This window comes from Channa argus, chromosome 2 (genome assembly GCF_033026475.1).
Source record: "Channa argus isolate prfri chromosome 2, Channa argus male v1.0, whole genome shotgun sequence".
Taxonomy (NCBI): Eukaryota; Metazoa; Chordata; class Actinopteri; order Anabantiformes; family Channidae; genus Channa; species Channa argus.
Genome location: NC_090198.1, coordinates 20,539,475 through 20,565,732, shown reverse-complemented (window position 1 = coordinate 20,565,732; position 26,258 = coordinate 20,539,475). Strand labels below are relative to the sequence as shown.

At 38.5% G+C, this 26,258-nt stretch overlaps 2 protein-coding genes across 6 annotated transcripts; one reads left to right on the top strand and one right to left on the bottom strand.

The window, feature by feature from the left end:
• Positions 1-18: 18 nt before the first annotated feature.
• LOC137122981 (polycystin-1-like protein 2) lies at positions 19-17,577 on the bottom strand. 4 transcript variants are annotated; one of them, XM_067496275.1, is made up of 24 exons: positions 17,440-17,577; positions 11,793-11,980; positions 10,993-11,100; positions 10,850-10,869; positions 10,731-10,764; positions 10,548-10,609; positions 10,395-10,457; positions 10,136-10,294; positions 9,739-9,851; positions 9,502-9,625; positions 9,285-9,407; positions 8,172-8,391; positions 7,732-7,913; positions 7,428-7,658; positions 7,084-7,185; positions 6,540-6,718; positions 5,753-5,899; positions 5,456-5,658; positions 3,335-3,519; positions 2,998-3,130; positions 2,418-2,613; positions 2,063-2,285; positions 1,818-1,902; positions 19-929 (listed from the first exon to the last, which is right to left on the bottom strand). In XM_067496275.1, the coding sequence occupies exons 2-24, from the start codon at positions 11,890-11,892 to the stop codon at positions 883-885; spliced, it is 3,039 nt and encodes a 1,012-aa protein (XP_067352376.1). In that variant the 5' UTR covers positions 11,893-11,980; positions 17,440-17,577; the 3' UTR covers positions 19-882. The 4 variants fall into 4 exon arrangements, with proteins under 4 accessions (XP_067352376.1, XP_067352378.1, XP_067352379.1 ...); XM_067496277.1 differs by having other exon boundaries at positions 17,377-17,446; XM_067496278.1 differs by lacking the exon at positions 17,440-17,577 and adding an exon at positions 12,440-12,560.
• On the top strand, positions 16,640-26,035 carry dhodh (dihydroorotate dehydrogenase). Of its 2 annotated transcripts, none has more exons than XM_067496281.1 (9): positions 16,640-16,989; positions 20,782-20,991; positions 21,082-21,281; positions 22,274-22,356; positions 22,802-22,989; positions 23,732-23,845; positions 24,917-25,070; positions 25,148-25,307; positions 25,696-26,035. In XM_067496281.1, exons 1-9 carry the CDS (start codon positions 16,963-16,965, stop codon positions 25,754-25,756), a joined length of 1,197 nt encoding a protein of 398 aa, XP_067352382.1. In that variant the 5' UTR covers positions 16,640-16,962; the 3' UTR covers positions 25,757-26,035. The 2 variants fall into 2 exon arrangements, with proteins under 2 accessions (XP_067352382.1, XP_067352383.1); XM_067496282.1 differs by lacking the exon at positions 16,640-16,989 and adding an exon at positions 17,620-17,761.
• Positions 26,036-26,258: the final 223 nt, after the last annotated feature.

The window sequence follows — 26,258 nt, the reverse complement described above, 5'->3', positions numbered from 1 at the left end:
GAACACATACAAGGCTGATTAGCTACTATATGTCTCCAGGTCATATCAGTTTATTTGGGTTCACACTTCTGTACAGTATAATTAAATTAAAAAAAGGAAAATCATTCTTCTATGATTAAATGAAAAAACAGAAGGTCTAAGACAGGACATCTGATGGTTTATAAACCTGCATATAATCCCAAATCAAAGGTCAAACTTGAATGTAGTTAGCGCTGTTGCATTAATCATTCAGAGGTTGAAATATATAGCAGTGGGCATGTATGATGAAATGCCATGACATACACCTTTAGCATTGATAGAAATAAAATAAAAATGAACAATCAGCTATGCTATTTGCAATCATATAAACTCACCTTCCTACGCTTCTAAAAAGTAAAAGAACGTGTTGGTGTAGAGTTGGTGGTTTTATTCACAGCGGTATGTTGCGGGTGTGAGGAGTGTCTCTGTGCGGATCTAGTCATTATTTTCACTACCAAATCATTTGTGCCATCAATAAATATTGTTAGGTTTCCTATAAGAACAGTAAGATGCTTTTAAGTTACAGTAATCACTTAGTTATAATCAGAGTTCATGACATGTTTTTGTGTTTTTGACATGTAAACCTGTGTCAGTACTGCTTGATTCTGTACATGGATCCTACTAATTTTGGCAATGTAAGGAACTGTTATACAGACAAACATGAAGAAAGACAGTAAATGACATGTAAGAGCAACATTTACCCTGACTTAGCGTTTTAGAAACCTTTATCAGGCATAGGAGATTCTGTACACTACATTCAGAAAGTAAAACTTCAATTAGGTACGAGAATGTTTAGGTGAAGATGCCATGAGTTGCAGCTGTGCCTATTGGAGAAAACAGCTTATCCTGCTAAATTCAGCTTCTTCAGAGTGTTTCCTTGCCAGAGTATTGTTTCCACTTGTTATGTTGCTCTGTTAAATGGAGAAGACAGTACAATGACAGTGTACATTCAAGAGAAAGAAGTCACTTCCAAGGAACTGGATGTAAAAGCCTCAATAGTTTATAATTGTCAAAGCAAATAGTTTAATGATGTTTTATGAACATCTGCTTTATAAAATACGAAAAACTAGTTCAGATTAAATAATGGACAGTATTGTATGTGCTATGTCTAAATCTCGCAATTCAGTATGTCATTATGTCATGCTTATTCAAATGCTATTCTATCTACCTCTGAAATTTAGTTTTGCAATTTTCTTTCTGTTTCTGTTGCTGTTATTGGGTGTTTTATAAAAGGTTTTAAAGTGAAAGTCTTAAACAAGATGAAATAAATGAAGGATATTCAAATAGTGCTCTCCAGGGTCAGTATTAGGTTTATTTTGTGGCCAGTTTACCCTGGTATTTCATCATCTTCTCAGCTGGTATGACAAATGTGGTGACAAACATTTTATTCATACATATCCAGCTGGTCCAGCTGCAACACTACTTTTCATGTGAATCTTTGCTTGTGTGTCCAATATAAATTTCCAATATTTGTTTTGCTTTTGGTTCCACCAGCTGCCATATGTTCTCATTGTTCATTGTGTCTGTACAGTGGATTTATAGAGAGGGGCCACCTACATCTGGAAACAATGCTGACAAGAGTAGTGAAATTGAGAAAACTAAGTAAAACTATAACTATAAGTTTATCAAAAATATTGATTATACAGGATGATTAAAACAAATTCAATAAAAAGAGGACTATACTAATCATTGCTAAATCACACATGCAGGCAAGGCCAAGGAATGAGCTGCAGACATTTTACATATTGCATGAAACACCAAGAGTAAACATAAACCCCTGTGTAATGTTATTTTCTCACCTAACAGCACTTGCTCAACTTCTTCAGTCTCTTCCACAGCTACAGGTTTCAGGAGCAGAGCAAAGAAGACAGCAACACCTATCACCTACAATCAAAAACAAGCAGCTGAAAATCTTAAAAAACATTTATTAAATCAGAACTTTTAAACATTTTATTCATCTACAAATTACAAATTATCTCAAACATAGTCAAAATATAACATCATGTAAAATGCTGAGAACGAAGGTTTTCCCATCTGTACCCACTTTGAGAGGCTGCAGTATAAAGATGCTCTGGAAGAGAGAGAGGCCCAGAGACATCACCCACTTGATGGATTTGTCTTTGCCGTACTGAAACCCATACAAAAGGGTAAAGTAAGTGGAAACTCCACTGATGGAGAGCAACAAGAACCAGCCCAGGAACACAAACCACCAGGGCAGCCAGCAGCCCCCAGTTTTCTTCTTCTTTGTCCTCCTCAAAGGTGTCGGGCTGGGCCACGGAGAGGGGAGAGACGAGAACAAACAGAGAAAAGAGGAAGACATATGAGATGTTCCAGTGATATTTCTACACTCTACAGAGATTTTTTTTTGTTTCAAGTGTGTTTTAGCCCAGAGTGCTGACCAGCAGGCCAAGTGGCTGCTGAAGACCATCTCAGCCTTGCGGACCAGCAGGTTAGTGATGTTAATGGCCTGCTGGTAATCTTCTGGACTCTGGAAGTTTATTCCATCCACTTTTTCCAGGCACAGTAGGAGGTGAGAAAGACCAGCTAGGAGGAACTTGCTGCAGTACACCCAGTGGTGGTCACTCTCAGTTTCTCCTGTGGCAAGATCAGATTAAAAAAAAGCATTTAATTAGATTCTCATTCATATCACATATTTGCTTGAGTAGAAAGATGTGTTTTCGAAGGTTTGAATTTGATAAGTGCTTTGGGATGGGTGTTGCTATGGGATGTGCTGACAAAGATAAACATTATCACCAGTCTTATCCTTTTAGCCAGTACTGCATAAGAACAGCTGTTTGCCAGTATGACATCTTTCATGCAAATCTTTTGCCCTAACGTGGGAACGTTTACTGTAGATGCCTGTCTTATCCATCCAATTGCATGTATCTAATGCTGTTCAGGTTTATGTCAGCTTTTATGTAAATACAAATTTATTTCAGTTTGTATTAGACTTTTAGAATATTTCTGTTAATAAAGTACCTTGCATAAGCTGAATGAATTCATGCAACCTGTCCAAACCAAGGCAGAGATCAGCAGTGGTCTCCAGCCTGTGCATCTCTGATATCTTGTTCCTTGGGCTTCCGCTCACCAAAGAAATTAGCTGCTCTGTATCCTAGGAGAGATACACAATAATGACCAAACACTAGGCGTACAAGATACCATTTTGTGCTCAAAATAACAGCAACACAAGCTGATTGCAAAACATGTTCCTAGGCAAGTATATGCATATATGGAATTAGGCAGTTATACTTCATTGATGTAACAATACACAACACACTCTCTCACAATCATAGAAATAAAATCATACAAAACACACCTTCAAAATAGTCGGTACAGTAATTGCTGGGGGTCTCACTGTGTTTTCAAAGTCGTCTTTTTTGGATTTCACGACACGAGGTCGGATGCTTCGGAAGATAGTGATGATGAGGATATTTATAGGGAACATGAGGAGACCACTCTCCACCCCCACCATGAACTCCTGCCAGGTGATGTGCAGTGAACCTGGCCAGATATAAAAATGACAAAGTGTTGTCAATGTATGAATGCCAAGTGAACACAGGTCTCACAATAACATCGGCAACAAGTGGTTCCGACCTGTTTGGATGTGTGTGTTTGAGCTTCATATTTAAAACAAGGGTCCTAAATGCAGCATATTTTCTACTGAATTATGAGCTTTAACAGTGTTCAGTTTGTCACTGGTTACTTTTGGAATTAATAGATCCAGACCAAAGTTGAATTATCCATAGATAAAAATCAAAATGATTAAAGAAAATGAAAATGTAAGTGCTGTGTATTTTACCCATTAATGTGGTTGTGCTAAAAGTGATTAATATAATGTCTTGTGATTAACTCTTAACTCCTGCTGTTTAACTCCTAACTTATGAAAAATATAACGAGGTTGAACATCTTTGGAAAATACTAAATGTACAGTGCATCCAGAAAGTATTCACTGACCTTGTTTATTGCGGTTATTTAGTATTCATGGAGGCTGAAGAAGCACACTAGTAGCACCACAAACAATTTTCAAAGACATTAATGCCTTAACTGTACAATTTGAAATTACATTTTCAAATAATAATTCTGCAGCAATAAGCACAATGGCCTCCATAATCCATAAATGGAAGACGTTCTGAACCACCAGGACTCTTTCCAGAGGGGGTCGGCCAGTCAAACTGAACAATCAAGAAAAAGCTCCAACGTTTCTCTGTGGAGAGAGGAGAACCTTCCATCTTATCCTGCGAGTTCAGGGTCGCGATAGCGGATCATTGTCCGCATGTTGATTTGGCACAGTTGTTACGCGGGATGACCTTCCTAATGCAACCCTTCCCAATTTCTACTGGGCTTGGACTGGCACTGGGGAGGGGAATGGCCTGTTAGGGGTTCAGCGTCTTGCCCAGAGACACTTAGACATATAGCCAGAACCATTGTCCCTGTGTTCCGTGGAAAACTGCCTTACCAACTGAGCTACACCACTATCATCCCTACAGTAAAAAATGGTGGTGGCAGCATCATGCTGTGGGGATGTTTTTCAGCAGCAGGAACTGGGAGACTAGTCAACATCGAGGGAAAGATGAATGCAGCAATTTACAGAGACATCCTTGGTGAAAACCTGTTCCAGAGTGTCCAGAGAGGACAATGACACTAAGGACACAGCAAAGATAAATAAATAAAAATGTTTGACAACTCTGTGAATGTCCTTGGGTGGCCCACCAAGAGCCCAGACTTGAACCTGATTGAACATCTCTGGAAAGATCTGAAAATGGCTGTGCACCGACGCTCACCATCCAACCTGATGGAGCTTGAGCGGTACTGCAAAGAAGAATTGGAGAAACTGCCCAAAAATAGGTGTGACAAGCTTGTAGCATCATTCTGAAAAAGACTTGAGGCTGTAATTGGTGCTAAAGGTGACTATTTGTGTACATGTGATTTTTTTAACTTTTATTTGTAATAAATTTGCAAACATTTCAAACAAACTTCTTTCACATTTTCACTATGGGGTATTGTTTGTAGAATTTTGAGGAAAATAATGAATGTAATCCATTTTGAAATGAGGCTGTAAAATAACAAAATGTGGAAAAAGTTAAGTGAATACTTTCTGGATGAACAATAACTACCATTTTAATCACGTATAGATTATTAAACTATTTCATTTGAAAATTTAATTTCAAATTGTACAGTTAAAGCATTAATAACTTTGAAAATTGTTTGTGGTGCTACTAGTATGCTTCTTCAGCATCCATGAACACTAAATAAACGCAATAAACAAGGTCAGTTTAGAAAGGTGGCTGCATTCTCACATCTCGCTGTCTATTTATTGCTGCAAGCCTGTAGGAACTCCTCCAGAGTGTTTCAACTGCACATGTGCCAGTAGAATATTTTTAGAAGCTTCAAACACAATTATTGTCAACATACAACAACTTAAATTAAAGTAATTTACCTATTGAAAAAATTACAGGTGATTGCTCATCTAGAGGAACGTTCCAGAAGGCGATATTGATGGCCATGGTGCAGAGGAGCAGGCACATGCAGCAAGAGACCCTCTGGGCACGTGTGAAGGGGCTACGTGAGGGAGGATTCACAATGGACATCCAGATGTGTTCATCCCTAAAGCCTGTCGATGTTCTGGTCTGGAAAATATTCCTGATGAAGAAAAACAAAAAACCCCGATGACATTAATCAATAACACAACTTACAGAGCTGGTTTGTTTCAGCAGTGTAAACTGGCCAGACTGACCTGAAGCTGGCAATTTCATTGTTCTTTGCAACATTGAAAGTCTTCTTGGTCATGCCGTCATCACAGTCAGCACTCAGCCAGCAGTTACAAAAGAAGTGCCACACATGTCGTGTTTGGAGGTCTTGTATGACAATCTTGTTTATATACCTTTTTAAAAGAATTTATAAAACAACAAAAATCACTATATGAGTCATTTTATGTGAGACATGCAAATGCTAGGTAATATCAAACACTAAATGGCACCAAAGTGACAGAATTCTGTACCAATATAAAGTATGGGTATCATGCTACGGCTTCGAGTTTGATTCCAGTGGTTTTGAGTTTAAGTAACAAAAGCACTTTGCTTAAGGTTAGAGAAATGTACATATCGTGTATAAAATTATTGTTAATTTGTTCTCGATTAAGACAGGTCACAAGTTGTGTATTTCAAATGCTAAAGCATCAACATTTGATGTTGGATTGGTCGTATATTATTAAAAGTACAACATTACTGCATAGCTCCCAAAGTATGCTGTGTGAGTATGTATTACTATTCTTATTTATAAATTAAATTATACCCATATCTGTTCTTCATAAAATTGTCTGTCTGTGTCTGTATCTCTGTGTGCAAAACTCCAAGCAAACTTCATGTTATGAAATCTTTGGGTGGCTGCCATGGGCAACTGTAAAAAAATAGCATGTCTGCATATCTCAAAGGAGAAACTTTAACACTGTGCCCCGATGAAGGAGGTGCTAAATGTATTAATTGCTGTTGAAGTATTCTCAGTCTCAGCCTCTGGGTGAGTACCATGATGGGTGACCTCCAGTGTTGTCGTGCTGCAGCTTGAGGTTTTTCACTTCACCCAGTGGGTAGGGTGTGGCCAGCAGGAACATATCGACAGCTCCTCTTTCAAACACAGGCTTGTCAGGATCTGTAAGGATGTGTGTGTCACTTTCCCCCTCTGAGCCAATCAGCTTCACTGTGACCTACAGTAGAGGTAATGCAACAGAAGTGGGTTTACACATGTGACCCACTGTGTAGATATTTGAAGCACCACACCTGTGCTTATGCATAAGAAAACAAGTTTCAACCAAAATGCACATAATGCATCTGAACAAATAGTGGTAGGGTCAAGGGTGAGATTTGGCTTTGTCTAATCGATGCATTTAACATACTGTAACTGGAGAGTTTAAAGAAGAGTTTGAAACAATCTAGAACTTAAATGTTCAGTTATATCCATTTTGTAACTTTTAACTGAAGCCACTGGCGAAGGTATGAAAACATGCACTGATCACACGGTGAGTTGGGAAAATGTTTACTGCTCACAGTAAATGTAAAAGAAGACTCTCACATTAGAACTTGTCCCAGCATTCTTACGATGGCCAGTTTGGACACTGATCAGGTAGTTGTACAGGGCACATGGGTGGTTGTCCTCTATCAGAGTTATCTTCCTCTGAGAGTTCAAAATAAACATACATTTGTGCATAAATGTGAATTTACTGGCAAAAATGTGGAAATTGGAATGAATAGTTTGAGTAGTTTTTAAACAAAATACTCCTCGTTCAAAAACAGAGACAATGTAGGATTTTATTACTAATTATTGGGAGTTTATATGAGTCTAAACCTCAAACCTGAAGTAATAATGTAATGCTAAAAACAGATGCCAGTTGTGTGAAATTCTCCAGAGAAACTGACCTTCAAGCGGGACCTACGGTCAGCATAGCAGGCCCACAGCAGAGTGACCAGGTAGAGGCCGAAGAAAGCGCACAACAGTGCCACCACCACATAGTTCTGAGACACAGTGGAAAACAACTCTGCTGTTTGTGCTACGTCCACAAAGTTGGGCATCACAAAGAAGGAGCTTCCAAACAGGGTGAGGTGGTTACACAGACACTGTGTGCGCTCTGGGATGCTTTTTATTCCAACCTGAGCAAGAGACAATTATGAATTATGTCACTGTACATGCAGAGCCAAAGCATTAGAGATGGCGGAAACTCACCATGCAGCCTTCTGTACTCCATATCTCCTCTTCTACATCCCAAAACAGGCACTTGCTCATAAATGAAGTGATCTTCAGTGTCAGACCTGGCTCCCATGTGGAATTATAGAGTCTAGTGTCAATATACCAAACTCCAGGAGACTGCTGTAGCATCTTTGGAGTTATCATCCAACGGTAGCCTCCTTCAAAATGCAGCGAAGATATGACTTGATAATCCAAGAACCGACTGAGTGAAGCTTTAAACTATTTGTCTATTCAATATATCAACAGATGGTAGATTTAGTAGCACAAACAATGCATATTAAGTTTTTGCTGCTATTAGAACCTGAATCAGGATTATTCTACAGACTTTTTATAGTAGGTTTTAAAATGTAAAATCCCTCATAAGTGTAATATTGAAGTACTATAAAGATAACCTGGAGGCAAATGTACACAGTTACCTTTTGGGCCCAAGATGGCTGTGTTCCTAGAATATCCAGAACTAGGAGGTGACCCATAAGATAAGGCAACAACCAGTGATACATTAACACTGGGCTCTGCACTGAAGAAGATGGTCACATTTGGGTCTGAGACATTGATACTGGTCAGCGCTTTTGAGTTTTTCTCCAGCACAACAGTATTATTGAGCAGTGGTGGAGCATTGGGACGAGACAGAAAGATCTGGAGAAACCAGACAAAGCAACTCATTATTATTAATAAACTATCTGACATAATGCTATATATTTTAATTATATGTTAGATACAGATATCATACAAAATATCTTTATTTGCACAGTGAGAGGGAAGAAGAACGTTAGTCAATTCAAAAATATTCAGAAAGAAAATACTGTGTCAGAAGAAAGTGTTTGATTTTTATTTAATTCTGGACTGTAAAGAGTTTGGTGAGCTAAGAGAGTTATCCATCCTTTATCTGTAACTGCTCATCCTGTTCAGGTTTGTCGGGGGGCTGGAGCCCATCCCTGTCATTGGGTGAGAAGCGGGGTAAACTCTGGTCGAAAGTCTATCTCAGGGCCAAGACAGAGAAACATACACTGACAGACAACCATTTTAACTCAGGGCAATTTAGAGTCACCAATTAACCCAACATGTGTGTCTTTGGACTGTGGGAGGAATAAGAGAGTCAATGTATCATAAAAAGTATCAAAAAATGGGAAAGAACAGAGGTATTCAGTTGACTGAACTGGGCATCTATATGCAATATCAATTTTCTTCCTCACCCTTTTACTTACTGCAGAAGTATTAGATTATTAGTCTCTCCGCCCAGTTTGGAATGGGGAGTTTTTCCACTGTTAAACTAAGAAAGTTATACACGGACATTTGCTCAGTCCTCTTATATAATAGTTACAAAGCTGCTTTTCACGACCTCTGAGAAACAGTCCTAATAGCCCTGTCTATTTGCAACTGGCCCTAATGGAAGACCATAATGTTGAATTGTCTGTATATAATGTCCACTGTCCTGGTCTTTAAACTGGCCTCTCTCTGTTATTGTCACGTTTCTTTCCCTTGGCTTAACACCGCAAAGACACAATACCAAGTTTACACACTGGCTGTACCTCTATCATCTGTGACAAATTTGTCAGCTTAATATCTGAGACCCCATTGCTGAGAAAAAGGCTGCAAACAGTTCCTGAGATGCTGTCATTAGAGGGATGGGGATTCTGTGAGAAGGTAGCCAGCTGAAAAAGAAGAAAAGCAAGAAATCTCTGTCAAAATGAATAAATCACTACAAAGATACAAACACATGACCACATGGTGATAATACACACAGACCTGAGCGATGACTGGGTTGCTCAGTCCCAGCTGATCCTGAAGAGCTGAATATGAGGGGAATTTGACAAACTCACCATCTGCCTCTGAACCCAGCACTGCATTGTTGAGGTCAGTGGGATTAAAACTGCAACAAGGTGGACACAAAAATTGCTATATAAGAGTTCTAACAGTACAGAGATGGTGGTGTACTGTATACACTAGATCACTAAAGCTGTATTCTGAAAGAAACACACCAACCTTCTCTGATAGATGGTGCCCGTTTGAAATTTCATGATAAATGTATTTGTACTTGTTGATCCTAACAGCATAGCGACTGTCTGAAAGAGCTGAAAGACCTGCTCAAACATGGCCTGGAAGGGGAAATACACATCTTTAGGCACATGCAGGGGGTATTTCTTACAACTTTTTATCCACTTTCAACAACCAAAAAGTATGTTGAAATGCTTACTAACTTTACAAGAATAATCCAAGCTAGCTCTAGCTCTGTGCTAATAGATTTCCTAAAAGAGTTTTTAAATGTGAGCTCCTGCCCCCAGGAAACTCTCTGCACATCCCTGCACATAATCATCAGTATAGGACCCAAAATACCAACAGAATATGTTTCATTCCTCGTCATACAGTCATTTGAACCTACTGTAGGGTTCGGGTTGTTCTGGATGTCACATTTTTTCTCTGAGAGTAGGAGAATGGCATTGCTACAGTTGATGATGTGATTCATAATGTCAATGTTTTGCAAAGCAAAACTTGAAGTCAGACTTCTCGTGCCTGACAACAAATACTGAATAAATTTGTCCTGTGAACGTAAAAGGCAGACAGCATTTTCAGTACTATGACATAAGTCTAGCATAGAGGAGATGAATGTTATGAATATGTACTGAAGAGATGTTACCCACCCTGTTGTCATTTGTGGGCTCCCCTGGTGTTACTTCCATTTGATGAAGTTCATTATCTGCAGCCTTTTTTAGAAAAACAGCACTTTTAGGTTTCATTTTTGAAAAAGCCTTTTACTATGGTACCGGTATATGAAATGAATCAGCATATCTCACCCCGAGAAGTGCTTGAATGTTTGCAATGGATGCAGCCATTTCATCTAAGCCTCTTTTGAGGCCTAAAATTTGAAAGAGAGAGAGAGAGAGAGAAAGAGAGAGACAAAGTCATTTTATGACTCATAGTCTTAGCTTTCATTGTAGTTTGAGTTGATTTGTGTAAATTGTTTCAATTTAACTTACGAGGTCTTGTTGCACGATGGGACAATATTGAATTCTGCAATTAATGAAGAAAATTAATTTCAAATAAATTCAGTCTAGTTGTTTATATGGCTTCTTACTGACTGAAACGTTTCTCTCACCTTTGATGAAGACTGCAAATCTTAAAAACAAGGACAAAGACACCTTTAACATACAGCATATTAAATATAAACCTAATGAAAACTAAAATAAAGAGAAGCTAGTATGGAGTTAAAGAAGCGATTAAGAAGCTGTTGTCGCATACTGTGGATGCAGAGGAAACCTCGGCTTTGGTTGCAATCCGATGTTATGATGAGCTGAAGAGGATTCAGCTTCATGTATTTGCAGTTGTTGTTTGAATTGTCGCCATTTTCTGTTTTGAAAAGAGGAGTGAACATGAACACGAACACCATTAGGAAGCCGACATTTTGCGACATTGCTTTAAGACACAATTTCTTCCCCCTACACCTAGTAATAAGAACAGAACAGTCCAGGTTGTAGCTACAAATAATTTGTCAAACTGTTAGTGTTTGAGGAATTCTTTTATTGAATAAAGTTGACTTTATTACAAATATTTTGATGCAGTAAATATCTACAGGTTATGTAATAATAAATAACTTATATAATTCGTTATATATAATTCCTTTATATATTTTCCTTCTAATTGTGTCAAGTACAAACTATGTATATTTTACTACTCTTTGAGATTTCCAGATTTAAATTGGAAATTTCGTAACTTTTATTCTTTAATTCTGCCAAAGCATTCTGTAAAACAATATTAATGCATTTAGTATTTGTTTTATTTTTGTTAGATGAATTAAAAAGATTTTCCAGTCTTTTTCTATGTAAAATAAAGTCAGGAACCTCCCTAGGTATTATGAGATAAAAGTGTGAAAAGAAAAAGAATAATCAAATCAAGCTACTTGAAAATAAAAAGTTAATTTTTTCACTGAACAATCTGCAGGTGAAGCCAGTGTCAGAAAGATTCAAATAAGCACTGTTTGATTTTAGGCCAAAAAAACAATAAACTATGAAATAAAACAAATGTGTGTGTACTTTACTCACTTATGGCAGATTCCCCCTGGACCCCCTCCCCGAGCCACCATGTGATGTTCCCCTCTCTGGTGACATTCTTCAGGAATTTTTTGACTGGGCTGTTTATCATCTTCAGGAGCTCCCCTCCTTGGTTTTCACAGCTGCTCCTGGCTTGGGACCAGGTTTTTAAATCTTCAACAAACTCGAAGCAGACATTTCTGAAAACAAAATCACATGTGGCAGAGAAGTCATTGCCTCGACAGGGCTCGGACTTTTCAGTTAAAAATACAAGTCCACCTGAAATCCACAAAAAGACAGCGTTTAGCAGTAGCATGTTAATCGTTATTATAATGCACAGAGCTAAATCACATAGTAATGCAGGAACTGTGGCTAGAGCAACAACTGAGCAAGGTCACTTCCGTCTGTCACATGGAAATTAGAGTGCTTTCTCCAGAAAAACTCTGCATATATTCCCAATACATTAGGAAAATCACTTCAGACACTCAAACAAGATGCAAAGTGAAGGACTCACTTTGTCTCAACAAAAGTTACTCAAGATGATTCATGGGTTTTCTTACTTATTTGATCAGTAGTTTGTACTTGCTTTGTGGGGACTCTTAAGTTTTCGTTTCTACTTTTTACGCGCATAGCAGCTGTAACAAGGCAACACAATTTACCTATGGGATCAATGAAGTTGTTTGAATCTTGAATCTACTGAACAAGGACAGGTCTCATTGCTTTTGTCTCACTGTTAATGTGAAAAACAGACTTTATTATTTATGTTATTATCATGATAATCTAACTAGATGTATTATTTTCAAATGTAATCTCCCTAATTCAATTCAATTAAATTCAACTTTATTTATATAGCGCCAATTCACAACAAAGTCATCTCAGGGCACTTTACAGAATAAAGTCAAGATTATAAAGATATATAAAGAGAACCCAACAATTCCCCCTGGAGCAAGCCATAGGCAACAGTGGAGAGGAAAAACTCCCTTTAACGGAAGAAACCTCCAGCAGAACCAGGCTCAGGGTGGACGGCCATCTGCCTCGACCGGTTGGGGTGAGTGGAAAGGGGAGAGAGAAAAGAACAGAGCAACAAAAGCAACAACAAAACATCTGGCAGACTGGTAGGATCAGTAGCTTCACGCTGGAAGACACACAGCTTCAAAGCCGGGGGACACCTGCAGAAAGGGACAGAGAGAGGGGGACAGAGGAGGACAAAGACAACTACGGGAGAGAACACACAGAGTTAATGACATACAGTGGTGACAATTGCTGGATGAGAGGAGAGGAGAGATGGTCAAGAGGAGGAAAGGAGCTCAGTGCATTGGGGGGTGGGTCCCCCAGCAGTCTAAGCCTATGGCAGCATAACTATAACTAACTATATGCTTTATTAAAAAGGAAGGTTTTAAGCCTAGACTTAAAAGTAGAGAGGGTGTCTGCTTCCCGAATCTGAACTGGGAGCTGGTTCCACAGGAGAGGAGCTTGATAGCTAAAGGCTCTACCTCCCATTGTACTTTTGGAAATTCTGGGAACCACAAGTAGGCCTGCATTCTGAGAGCAAAGTGGTCTACTGGGATGATATGGTGCTATGAGGTCTTCTAAATATGATGGAGCCTGACCATTCAGAGCTTTATAGGTAAGAAGCAGGGTTTTAAATTCTATTCTACATTTAATGGGAAGCCAATGGAGAGAAGCTAGTGAAGGTGAAATATGATCTCTCTTGCTAGTTCCAGTCAGCACTCTTGCTGCAGCATTTTGGATTAATTGCAGGCTCTTTAGGGAGTTACTGGGGCATCCTGAAAGTAGGGAATTACAGTAGTCCAACCTAGAGGTAACAAATGCATGGACCAGTTTTTCGGCATCACTTTGAGACAGGATGCTCCTAATTTTGGCAATGTTCCGTAGGTGGAAGAAGGCTGTTCTAGAGATTTGTTTTATATGTGAGTTAAAGGATAGATCCTGATCAAAAATAACTCCAAGGTTCCTTGCAGTAGTACTGGAGGCCAGACTTATGCCATCTAGTGTGACAATATGGTTGGACATCATATCTCTGAGATTTTTGGGCCCAAATACTATGACTTCAGTTTTGTCTGAGTTTAAAAGTAAAAAATTGTGGGACATCCAGGCCTTGATGTCTTGTAGGCATGCTTGAAGCTTTATTAACTGATTATTTTCATCTGGTTCCATAGATAAATATAGCTGGGTATCATCAGCATAACATTGGAAATTTATGGAGTGTTTTCTAAGAATGTTGCCTAAAGGAGACATATATAAAGTAAAAAGTATTGGTCCTAACACAGAGCCTTGTGGAACTCCATAGCTAACCTTTGTGTGCATGGAGGATTCATCATTAACATGAACAAATTGAAATCTATCAGATAGATAAGATTTAAACCAACCTAGTGCAGTTCCTGTAATTCCATTTTCATGTTCCAGTCTCTGTAATAAAATGTTATGATCAATGGTATCAAATGCAGCACTAAGATCTAACAGAACAAGTATAGAGATGAGTCCAGTATCTGAGGCCATGAGAAGATCGTTGGTGACTTTTACCAGTGCTGTTTCTGTACTATGATGAACTCTAAATCCTGACTGAAAGTCTTCATACAAATTATTCCTATGAAGGTGATCACATAATTGTTTTGCGACTACTTTTTCAATTATTTTAGAAATAAAGGGGAGATTAGATATTGGTCTGTAATTGGCTAAAACACCTGGGTCAAGACAGGGTTTTTTAAGTAATGGTTTAATTACAGCTACCTTATAGGCCTGTGGTACATAGCCTGTTTCTAAAGACAGATTTATGATATCTAATATGAATGTATCTATTAAGGGTAAAGCTTCCTTGAGCAGCTTAGTTGGAATAGGGTCTAGCAGACAGGTTGTTGGTTTAGATGAGGTAATAATTGAAGTTAGCTCAGAGAGATCTATGGGTAAAAAGCAGTCTAACAGGGAGTGGGGCCTTATCGATGACTCTAGCACTGTTGAACATGAAGATCTATCTGTAATTTTTGGGGGGAGGATCTGGTGAATTCGTTCTCTAATAGCTACAATTTTATTCATAAAGAAGCTCATGAAGTCATTGCTGCTCAAAGTTAAGGGAATAGTGGGCTCAACAGAACTATGGCTCTTAGTCAGCCTGGCTACAGTGCTGAACAGAAACCGGGGGTTGTTCTTATTTTCTTCTATTAATGATGAATAATATGCTGTTCTGGCATCACTGAAAGCTTTTTTGTACATTTTTAAACTATTTTTCCAGGCTAAATGAGATTCTTCTAACTTTCTGGAACGCCACTTCCTTTCTAACTTTCGTGTTTCCTGTTTTAAGTTGCGTGTTTGTGAACTATACCATGGAGATCGCCTCTGCTGGTTTACTGCCTTCTTTTTCAGAGGGGCAACACTATCGAGTATTGTACGTAGTGAGGCTGCAGAATTGTCAACGAGATAATCTACTTGTGCAGGAGTAACATTAAGGAGACTACTTTCCATTGTATTAACATATGGTGAAGCAAATGATGAAGAAATAATTTCTTTAAATTTGTTGACAGCTTTTTCACTTAAGCATCTGCTATAGTGGAATTTTTCCCTACCTGCTATATAGTCTGTTATTGTAAATTCAAATGTTATTAAAAAATGGTCAGACAGAAGAGAGTCGTGAGGAAATATGGTTAAATTATCCGCTTCAATTCCATACGTAAGGACAAGGTCTAACGTGTGACTAAAACAGTGAGTGGGTTTATTTACATTTTGGGAAAAACCAATTGAATCTAATAATGAATTAAAGGCAGTGCTCAGGCAGTTACTGTCAGCATCTACATGGATGTTAAAGTCACCCACTATAATGACTTTATCTGTACTAAGCACTAAATCAGATAGAAAATCAGAAAATTCAATCAAAAACTCTGAATAAGGGACTGGAGGACGGTACACGATAACAAATAATAGTGGTTTTTGAGTTTTCCAGTTTGGGAGTGAAAGGCTAAGAGTAAGGCTCTCAAATGAGTTATAACTATGTTTAGGTCTAGGGTTTATTGATAAGCTACAATGGAAGATTGCTGCAACTCCTCCACCTCGGCCTGTGCTTCTAGGAACATGATAATTAATATGACTTAAGGGGGTTGACTCATTTAAACTGACATATTCTTCCTGCTGCAACCAAGTTTCAGTGACACAGAATAAATCGAATTGATGATCACTTATTAAGTCATTTACTAACAGAGATTTAGAAGAGAGAGATCTGATATTTAATAATCCACATTTAATAGTTTTGGGGTTTTGTTCTGTAAGAGTAGTCTTAACTTTTATTAGGTTATTATGATTAACTCCTCTTGTTGTCATATTTACTTTATGTAATTTAGGTCGGGGAACAGACACAGTCTCTATAGGTATGTGGGAGTTGTGGGGGGGTGACGGTTGTAAGGACACTGCAGAGAGGCGTGTAGGACTGGATCTCTGCATCCTAGGCTCAACTCTGGATTGTCATACTTTTGGTTGTTTAATAAAACCGGCCATATTTCTGGATAAGAAAGCTGCACCATCTAAAGTAGGATGGATGCCATCTCTCCTAATCAGCCTAGGTTTTCCCCAAAAACGTTTCCAATTGTCTATGTAGCCCACATCGTTTGCTGGACACCACCTAGACAGCCAGCGGTTGAATGACGACATACGGGTGTACATGTCGTCACCGGTCAGATTTGGCAGGGGGCCAGAGAAAATTACGGAGTCCGACATTGTTTTGGCAAAGTTACACACCGATTCAACGTTCATTTTAGTGACCTCCGATTTGCGTAATCGGGCGTCATTAACTCCCACGTGAATAATAATATTACTGTATTTACGTTTATCCTTAGCCAGGAGTTTCAAATATGATTCAACGTCGCCCGCTCTGGCCCCAGGAAGACATTTGACTACGGCCGCTGGAGTCTCTAACTTCACGTTTCTGACTATGGAGCTGCCAATTACCAGAGTTGGTTTCTCAGCGGGTGTGTCGCTGAGTGGGGAAAATCGGTTAGAAACGTGAACCGACTGGTGGTTAACCTCGGGCGTCTGTTTAGCATTAGATCTCTTACGAACCGTCACCCAGCCGGACTGGCTTCCCGGCTGCTCAGGAACTGCCGGGGGACAGCTAGCAGGGGCTACGCTAGGTCGGCCCGCACCAGCTACCGGGGCCTGACTAGCTGAGTTGTTTTCCATGGTGCGGAGCCGTGCTTCCAATTCCGTGAGCCTCGCCTCCAAAGCTGCAAAAACCTTACACTTATTACATATACCATTATCACTAAAGGAGGCAGAGGAAAAACTGAACATAAGACACACCGAGCAAGTGAGAGAAGGAGAAACAGAGGGAGACAGAGAAGCCATTGCTAATGGATAACCGCTAAGCTAACGAAGCTAATATAAGATAAATGTGGAACTTGTAAACTTTAGCTGGTTATGCCTGCAAAAGCAGGTGCTTGTATAATACAAGCGTATGTTACGACTAAGTATTAATTCTTGTGCGAAGAAACCACTTATTTAAGTAAAAATAACAGCTACAATTAATCAGTAAACAATCCTTCGGTAGAAACCCAAGAGTGTGCAGAAACAGGAAGTGACGCGATACGCTTACCGCACGAGCAGCCAATTTAGTCCGTTGATTACCCTGTATGTGTTTAGTTTGTTGTTTTGTTACCTTTAGTTCCATAAGTTCCTAACCCTCCTCCTGTGGAGTAATTTTAATTGTACTTGCTAACTCCAGAGGAGCATCTTAACTTGGTTGAAAAGGTGTAAACATTGACAGGCCAATATCTTTGCATCTGCTCCATCAGCCATAGCCAGGATCCAACCATCACGAAGATGATGTGGTGAAGGAAAAAAGGAAGTGAAAACATACGTGGTGCACAAGGAAGTTGCACCACGTTTGTTGTGTTTGTGTAGTTAAGAAACGTTAAGAACGTTAAGAAAAGCAGTGGCGGGGTAATCATCCATCACGGAACAGATAACTGCAAATTATGGTAATTTTAAGATACAGTCAGACACATTTAGACGCTGGTTTCTCATGTCGCCACAAAACGTTATGTGAGAGTTTATTTTCCTGTTTGCTAACTGCTAGCTCCGCCTAAAGCTGCGTTAAACATTAAAGTAGTCTGTGCTAATTATTACCACTTAAACAAATGTTGGCTGCTTCTGTATCTGTCCTTAGCTTAATTTACCTTCAGGAAACTCGGACGATTATTGTAACAAAATGTCATAAAGACTCGGGGGAAGCCCTCATCCTACACAGGAACAAGATCCACAGACGTTGGTCTCTGTATCAAGTGGTTGTTTTTCTCCTCTTGTGATTCAATTTCTGTCTTTGTAATAGTTCTATGTGTTCGTCATTTTGCGTCTATTTCTGTCATTTTTTGTGGTTGTATTTATTGCAGCTGTGTGTATCGTTCCCTAAAGTTTTTCGAGGGAGACAGAAGGATAAGGGATTCCATGAGACCCAGGGCCATAATCATGGATTCCAGCTAATAGTAAAGATAGTGACTTGTTTTGGCGGCATTCACCTAATTAATCCTAAAATAAAGTTAACACCACAATTTTTCTATTAGTAACTATCATCTGTGTATAACCAAATTGTATGTAGATTGCTGAAGTTTGTTGGAATGTACTTTGTCCGAAGTGAAAATTGAGTGAAAGTTGTTGTGTTCATCATTATTGATGAGTCTGTAAACATTCTCATCCTATCATAGTTAGCTGCATAGAAAATCACAAACTGCAGATTTGTCAGTTTGCCAGACATGTTTACATTTCATTGTCTCTCTTAGATAAATGTGTCGTTTCTTAACCCACAACTCTGCTTTCATCAGCCTCCTTTACATTCTTTAGATTAACCCTCTGTACACCCACAAAGTTAGAAAGCAGCTTGTGAAAATAGTGGAACATCTACGTAGCAGCTTAAGAGGCAGGATATTACATTTCAGATTTTCCATAACAACATAATATGCTGATGTATCTGATGTTTTGTTTTCCACTGACCTTTGATGACCAAAGAGTCAATCAAAGTTATTCAGCTGTAAAGGTTGGGAGAGATCAGTGAACTTTATGTGCATAAAACAAGCAAAGATACATATGATCATCCTGGAATTCATTGAATTCTTTTACCAGACTGACACACTATTTTGGGATCCTGTTGGTGTTTTGATGCTGCAGATGATCAGAATTAAATCGATCACCAGCGCCTTTAATTATCTGTGATTATGCCATTTATTTAGTCACAGGAGGCTGAAAATCCAAGTTCGGTAGAAAAGCAGTTTGATGTAAAAATATTTACATAAAAAGGTGTTCAAGACGGTGGTGAGAGGTCGGCTTAGAGACGGTGGCACTGAAGAAAGGGCAGAGGCAGAGCTGGAGGTAGCAGAGCTTAAGATGTTGAAGTTCTCTTTGGGAGTGACGAGGATGGACAGGATCAGGAATGAATTAATCAGAGGGACAGCTCATGTTAGATGTTAAGGAGATAACGTCAGAGATGCCAGATTGAGGTGCTTTGGACATGTTCAGAGGAGAAACTGTGAATATATCGGTAGAAAGATGCTGAGGTTGGAGCTGCCAGGCAGGAGGTCTAGAGGAAGACCAAAGAGGAGATTTCTGGATGTAGTGAGAGAGGACATGAAGTTAGTTGGTGTGAAAGAAGAGGATGCAGAGGATAGGGTTAAATGGAGGCATATGATTCGCTGTGGCGACCCCTGAAAGGCAACGGCCAAAAGGAAGAGAAAAAGAATTTCCATTTGTTTAAAACCTTTTGTTCAGTAAATCGTTTATATACAAAACTTTGGCAATAAAACAATCGAAATGTATATATGCACAGTAATGAATATTGGATTTACAAGCCCAATGCATGCAGATGCAAATAATCAGCCTTTAAAAAAATATGTTGCCGGTATCTATGTGCTTATGTAGGCTTGTGCTCAGCGTCTGATCAGTGAAAATTTCCACACAATTTTAATATGAGCACACTAAAAGTATAGAATGTAGGGGGTTTTTTTATTTACAGATGTGGAAAAGATTTAAACACACGTTAATTGGAAAGAAATACACTCAACTGTCCATAAGATTTAGACAATTTGTATCTCTATGAGCAAATACAATCTCGAAAAGTTACAAATCTCTAAGTCTGACTGACAGCCGATCCAGCTAAGCCGCTGATCCGAGAGCAGATGTAACTGAAGATGCCAGTTCGGAGGAAAGAACAACACATGTTGTGTCTCTGTTTTGCATCCCTCCATGCCTCTTTAGTGGGAGGAACTAAGAAGCAAGGAAAAGATAAAAGTGAGGGGAAATGGTGATACTAAGAGATTTTGCATGAACCAAGTGAACAACAATAATGTGTATGGTAGAGTAGCAAGAAGGAAGCTGCAACTCTCCATAACAGACATTACTGCTTTACTACACTTTGCTCAAGGTCATGCGGAGAAGCCAGGAGGCTTAAGTAGAACCAGAGTAAAAGTTTTTGGCGTAATTCTTTATGTTTGATGGCAAAAAAAACTCTGCATTTCAGCAAAGGAACCTTATCCCATCTGTATAACATAGTAGTGGCAACGTTATAATTTGGGCTTCTGTAACAGGATGACTTGCCATAGCTTATGAGCTAATAATTCTGGTTGCGCAAGCAGATTCTAGTGGAAAATGTCAAAGTACCCATCTGTGAACTCACCATCAACAGAAAGTGGATCATGCAGCAAGCATATGAATAGACACACAAATCGTTATACATAAAAATGGTTAAAGCATGTCAGTTTTAATGTTGTGGCCAGGCTAAGTCAAAGATCTGAACTTCTAATGTAGAAGTGCTGTGGAAGGACCTGAAACAGACAGTCCCTGCTGTGTGTACAATCTGTGGTTGTTGAAGAAGTTAGGTTTCAGGGAATATTATGAGTACTTAAATTGAAGTAGTAACTTGATAAATATCTGATATAATTTCAGAAGACACAATTGTATGTATTTTTATGTACATGTTTTTGCTATTTTGTGTCTGGTCTGTCAACAAAAGCCATTCAAAGACGCAGTGAAGGTCCTCGGTTCAGGTGGACTTCTGTTTGCTTCCTACCTGACTGTGGTTGGAGATGAGCGTTTCTATGCCAATCAGCTGATGCCCCCACTGATCAGCATTGTGAAGCCTGAGACCGCGCATGATTTGTCAGTAAAGATGATAAGTTGGGGTCTGGTTCCTCTAAACTTCTACAAGGACCCTGCATCACTGGTAAGCATGCTGTCTTCTGTCTAGTCTGAAGCATCAGATTGATTGTAGACAGTTTGAGACTCTTTCTTGTTTGTTGTTTTGTCTCTGCAGGAAGTGAATATTATGAGAATGAAGTTTAAAAACCCCGTTGGGTTTGCTGCAGGCTTTGACAAGGATGGGGAGGCTGTAGACGGCTTGTACAAAATGGGTTTTGGCTTTGTTGAAGTGGGGACAGTTACTCCAAAAGCTCAAAAGGGAAACCCCAAACCACGTGTGTTTCGGCTCATCAAAGATCAGGCAATTATTAACAGGTATGTTTTGATAAGGCAACATGCACTCAGTTCCCACCTAATTAAAACTAATGCAGTCCTAATGCAAATCCTAACTTCATAAAAGTTATAATGATGATTTATTTTACTGTTTCAAAAAGGTGTTGGTTTAACTTTATGACCATTTCAGGGGGTGTTTGCAGGGCTGTTGGCTCTATATGCCTATACATTTACAGTATCATGTATACTTGCCAGTACATTAGGTGCACATCCAACATCCCTGCAAACATCTCAGAATATTGCAATATTATTCAACAGCAAACAGTCATTTGTTGTATAAATAATATTGTATATTTAATGGTCCAATATAATCTTGTTACTGAACTCAATTTATCTTATAATAAGTAGTAATTAAGTTGAGAGAGTATTAAAGCAATGTATTGCTGTGTATGTTCAAAGAGATTATGTCGCCTACAGGTTTGCTACTACGTTAACAAATCTGAGAATAAGCTTCAAGGGTTTGTCTCAATTTCTTACCAATTTGTTACAATGAGCCTTTGTTTCAATGAGGTAAATAAAGAGACTCATCTTTAAAAAAATTCACATATTCATTCAGAATTATCTACACATTAGCAACCAAAAGTATTGAGTTTAACATTATCAACATTACTGTATGTAAAGGAATTAAAGCAAAGCAAGCAAAATCTCAGTGTCTAATTATAAGCTGAAAGCTTTGTGTTCTGATTAAAGGATTAGGTTTGTCCTTTTTAATAATGGACATTGGACTTAAATGCTATGATTTTATAACAAAACTTAATCCATGCTCAAAACAAAGCCAGTATCTCAGAAAATACACTGATGGGAGGAAGAAGCTGTCCCAAACGGAATAATTAAAATGTATTTTGTATGACGTGTGATACTGTATTCATCTGAATTCATTAGTTGGTAAAGATTTATCTTTGAATGTTTTTATTTAGCCTGGTAATTAAAATTATGGTGTCTGTGTCCGTGTCCGTGTCTGTGTCTGGCCCCAGATATGGTTTCAAAAGCTTTGGTGCGATAAATGTTCAGCAGAGGCTGAAGGCCAGAGAGAAAACACAGCTAGAGCACAGTAAAGGTCAGTAGCTGCTCCTCATATTGTCTAATTACTGCTTAAATAATCAGTGACAAATGATTCAACTAAAAAACAAAAAAAACTTGCAGCTTGTAGTTCGTAGTAGTATTTTAATTCAGTAATTTAAGTCAGAAAACCGATTCGTCCAGTTTGGTCCCCATACATTTAACATTTACCAGTCAGTTAGATTTTGATGGGGAAACATTGAACAAAAAAGCTTTGTGGTTTAATGCACTTTTCTGTTCTGCTCTTTGTTCGATTTGAATGATCTTGACCACTCTTTGGCACCAGTTTTATTGCCTCGTACAGCCCATTTAGCACATCAACAGCCTTTGCCCCCGTTGAATCATATGTCTGATATTGCAGTGTCTGTTTGTGTTTGTCTGAACCTTCCTGTCCTACATTCGTGTGCGTATGTTTGTGTGTATGTGTCCGTGTGTGTTTTTAGCTGGCCTTCCCCTGGGCATCAACATTGGCATGAACGAGCTGTCCCAGGATGCAGTGGGAGATTACTCAGAGGGGGTGAGAGTGCTGGGCCCGCTGGCAGACTACCTGGTGGTCAACGTCAGCTGTCCGAATACACCAGGTCTCCGAAAGCTGCAGAGGAGGGCTGAACTCCACCAGCTGTTATGCAAGGTAGGACTGTCTGAATGTTTGTAAATGACTGGGTTTATGCCTAACAGTGCCAAAAAACATCATTGCTCAACCTGTCCCCTATAAATGGAGGGAGGTCATTGTCATATGCTGTATGCTAGACTAAAATTTGTATTACCTATTGTTTGGTATTGAATCAGAACATTGTGAATAACATATTTAGATTGGTTGTTTTCTTCACCTAACAGCACGAGTGTTTGGGATACTGTCATATATGATAAAAATGAGCAACAAATAAGTTAGTAAATGTCTGACATTTTTCCTTGAAACATGATCAAAATAAATGCCAATTGATTTTGTGCCAGTTGGCGTATTTATTCGTTGAATATTAATAGTAGCTTTATTATTGTCTTATGCTATATTGTAACTCTGCTTACTACATTAATTCTGCGTACGTACGTCCTCTGTTTTCTGTCTCTAAAGCATGTTTGTTCCTGAGACACTTTAAATGCAGAGCAATCAGATGTTATCACTGTGGTCAGGAGGAAAACTCCATCTCTATAGATACATGTCAGCCTTTCAAATGATCAATGATGATTTGATCAATGATGACTTTCAAATGATTTTACATTTCATACATATTGTGTCAAGTTTAGACAATGTAAGTTGCTTTTTAAGTAACATTTATTGTCTTATAGTTCTGCACAGTACAGTCTTTTTTGTTCAGGTTCTAATAGCAGGTCCTCTCTCCGCTGTCTCACCTGATACACTCACATTTCCTCAGGTGTTGAAGGAGCGTGATGCTCTGCAGTGTGAACATAGACCTCCGATCCTGGTGAAGATTGCTCCTGACCTTACTCCTCAGGACAAACGAGACATTGCTGCTCTTGTCATTGAGGTTGGTAGATAATTGTTATTGTCATTTAATTACCTATTTTGTGCATTTTAACAGATTTTCTGATTTGTTCTTAGATTAATTTATTATTTTTTTAATATTCCATAAGAATATATGCAATCTTTTGTTTCACATCTACCCTTTTACATATTTCAACGTATAGGAATATGTCTACTTATGTTTGCAGACCAATTTTCCAACCAGACCAATTAAATTTGTTACATATTCTTTAATCTGTCGTCTCTTGTTGTGTCACACTTTTATCTCTTCCGAGTAATACTGAAAACATTATGCAAACCCAGCACAGGGAACTCCTGAGTTTAAGCTCAGCTTCTTCCTTGATGCCTTGAGTCTCCAATGTGACCTCCTTGCATGCAAACACCTTTGCAAAGGTGCATGCACCCTTTTATTTTAATGACTGTTGTGTTGCTGGCCAGATAAATGAAGCGGTATGAAGTAGATCATTAAAATCTCACTCTTACTATAATAGGACTAGACATATTAAACAAATAAGAAACACAAAAATAGTTGTATTAAGATTAAGAATAGTGAAATTAAAAGGATGTTCTTGAATCTTTAAGCTCAGATTTTTTGTTTAAGCTGTCAGTTGGTATCATAATTACAGATATACTGTGTGTTTGTGTGTGTGTGTGTTTATGTGTATATATATATATATATATATATATAAAAAATTAATTCTCATATTATATATATATATATATATATATATATATATATATATATATATATATATATATATCTCTCTCTCTCTCTCTTCAGGCTCCTTCTCCTTCACATCCCTAATGCCGTAGGTAGAGTGTATAAAGAAAAGGGCCATGTTTTTGTTTTTACTGGGATGAGAATGCAATGATCATTAATAGGAGAGATGTTAAGAAAATACAATAAAATATTTTATTATACCTTATCTTTGTCTTTAACACAGTACAATTTACATTAGAGGTTTGTCAAAGTCAGATGGCCTGTAATCATTCACATACATCACTACTGCTCCTGCAGCTACATGAGGTATTTACTTTCTATCCTCACCTCTGTCTGTGTGTTCTGTGTTTGCAGCTCAAAGTGGATGGTTTAATGGTGTCAAACACCACGACGTCCAGGCCAGAGACGCTGCAGGATCCTCATAAATCCGAGGAGGGTGGGCTAAGTGGGCCACCTCTCAAGGACCTCTCCACTAGAAATATCAGGGAGATGTACAGCCTCACTAAAGGTACTTTTTTCCCCATCAGTGTATGTTGTCCATTTGTATTTACGTTAGTAGTAAGACAGTACTCTACATTAACTCAGGAAAAGTACCAATTGTTGGAATCGGTGGCGTGGCGAGTGGGCAAGATGCTATGGAGAAGATCCGTGCTGGTGCGTCATTGATTCAGGTGTACACTGCTTTCACCTACCAGGGTCCACCTGTAGTGAGAAAGATAAAGCGAGAATTGGAACAACTTCTTAAGTAAGTATGACTGTAAATGAAAAGGACCATGAAGGGAAATATGGGACTACAGTTTTGGGTGTAATCCTTAAAAAGAGAGGCATGATGACTTTTAAAACTTTGGTATTGTCAACAATCCCAAAAAGTTTAAAACCAACAATGAATTTCTCAGGTATCTCACGCTTAACAGCTTTAAGCCAGAACATTATTTGATTTATTTTGTGTGCCACAGACCACATTGTTTTCTGACAACTGTTAAAAACCCACCAGTGCAAATGTTTCTTAAGAACTCCATCTGCTACTAGTTTTCATAACCTTCCTCTTATACATCACTGCACTGTTTCTTAACTGTTTAAGCACATATCCTCTGATTCTCAACACAAACCTTTCTAATTAACTTCCTTCACAGGGAACAAGGTTTCAGCAGCGTATCTGAGGCAGTTGGAGCAGATCACAGAGTTGATTCATGAGCAGAAGCTGCTGAAAGACATGGTAAATGTTAACAGCACCTGTAGCTGCCTCAAATTAGGCTACATGAACGATCAAATCAACTTTGTTCATCTGTCCATCTTGATTTCAAGGATAAAAAAAAGCAGTGAGGTTCTTATATTTTCAATTATAATGATATTAACTTGAAATAAGTAAGAGCATAATTATAAATGTTGCATCTACAGTATGTAAAGTCTGAAGTCTGTCTAAAAATCTTGAAGCAGTAATGAAACAAAATGTATAAATTTGGAGTGATTGCATTTGTGTTCTTTTTTTTTCTGTCATTATAAAGGCTAACAGATGGTGTAACGCAATATGTTTTGTAAGGTTGGAATAATGGGAATTATGATTGATTCACAAAGTGGAAAATTATGGCATTATGGATTAATGGGCTGTCAGTGGTGCAGCATGTTTCTTTTATTGTTATTTTGGGGTTTTTCTTCACTCATTGACACACTGAGATTCCTCCCAATCCTAAAACAA

Excerpts from the sequence above, each read along its gene's own strand:
- LOC137122981 (XM_067496274.1), bottom strand. The coding sequence starts at position 12,096 with ATGCTACTGCTAAACGCTGTCTTTTTGTGGATTTCAGGTGGACTTGTA. Across the intron at positions 10,610-10,730 it reads CCATCGTGCAACAAGACCTC|GCCTCAAAAGAGGCTTAGAT; the intron begins GTAAGTTAAATT and ends TTCAAATTTTAG. Across the intron at positions 1,903-2,062 it reads TTATACTGCAGCCTCTCAAA|GTGATAGGTGTTGCTGTCTT; the intron begins GTGGGTACAGAT and ends TTTTGATTGTAG.
- dhodh (XM_067496281.1), top strand. The coding sequence starts at position 16,963 with ATGGTGCGGAGCCGTGCTTCCAATTCC. Across the intron at positions 21,282-22,273 it reads GATCAGGCAATTATTAACAG|ATATGGTTTCAAAAGCTTTG; the intron begins GTATGTTTTGAT and ends GTCTGGCCCCAG. Across the intron at positions 22,357-22,801 it reads ACAGCTAGAGCACAGTAAAG|CTGGCCTTCCCCTGGGCATC; the intron begins GTCAGTAGCTGC and ends GTGTGTTTTTAG.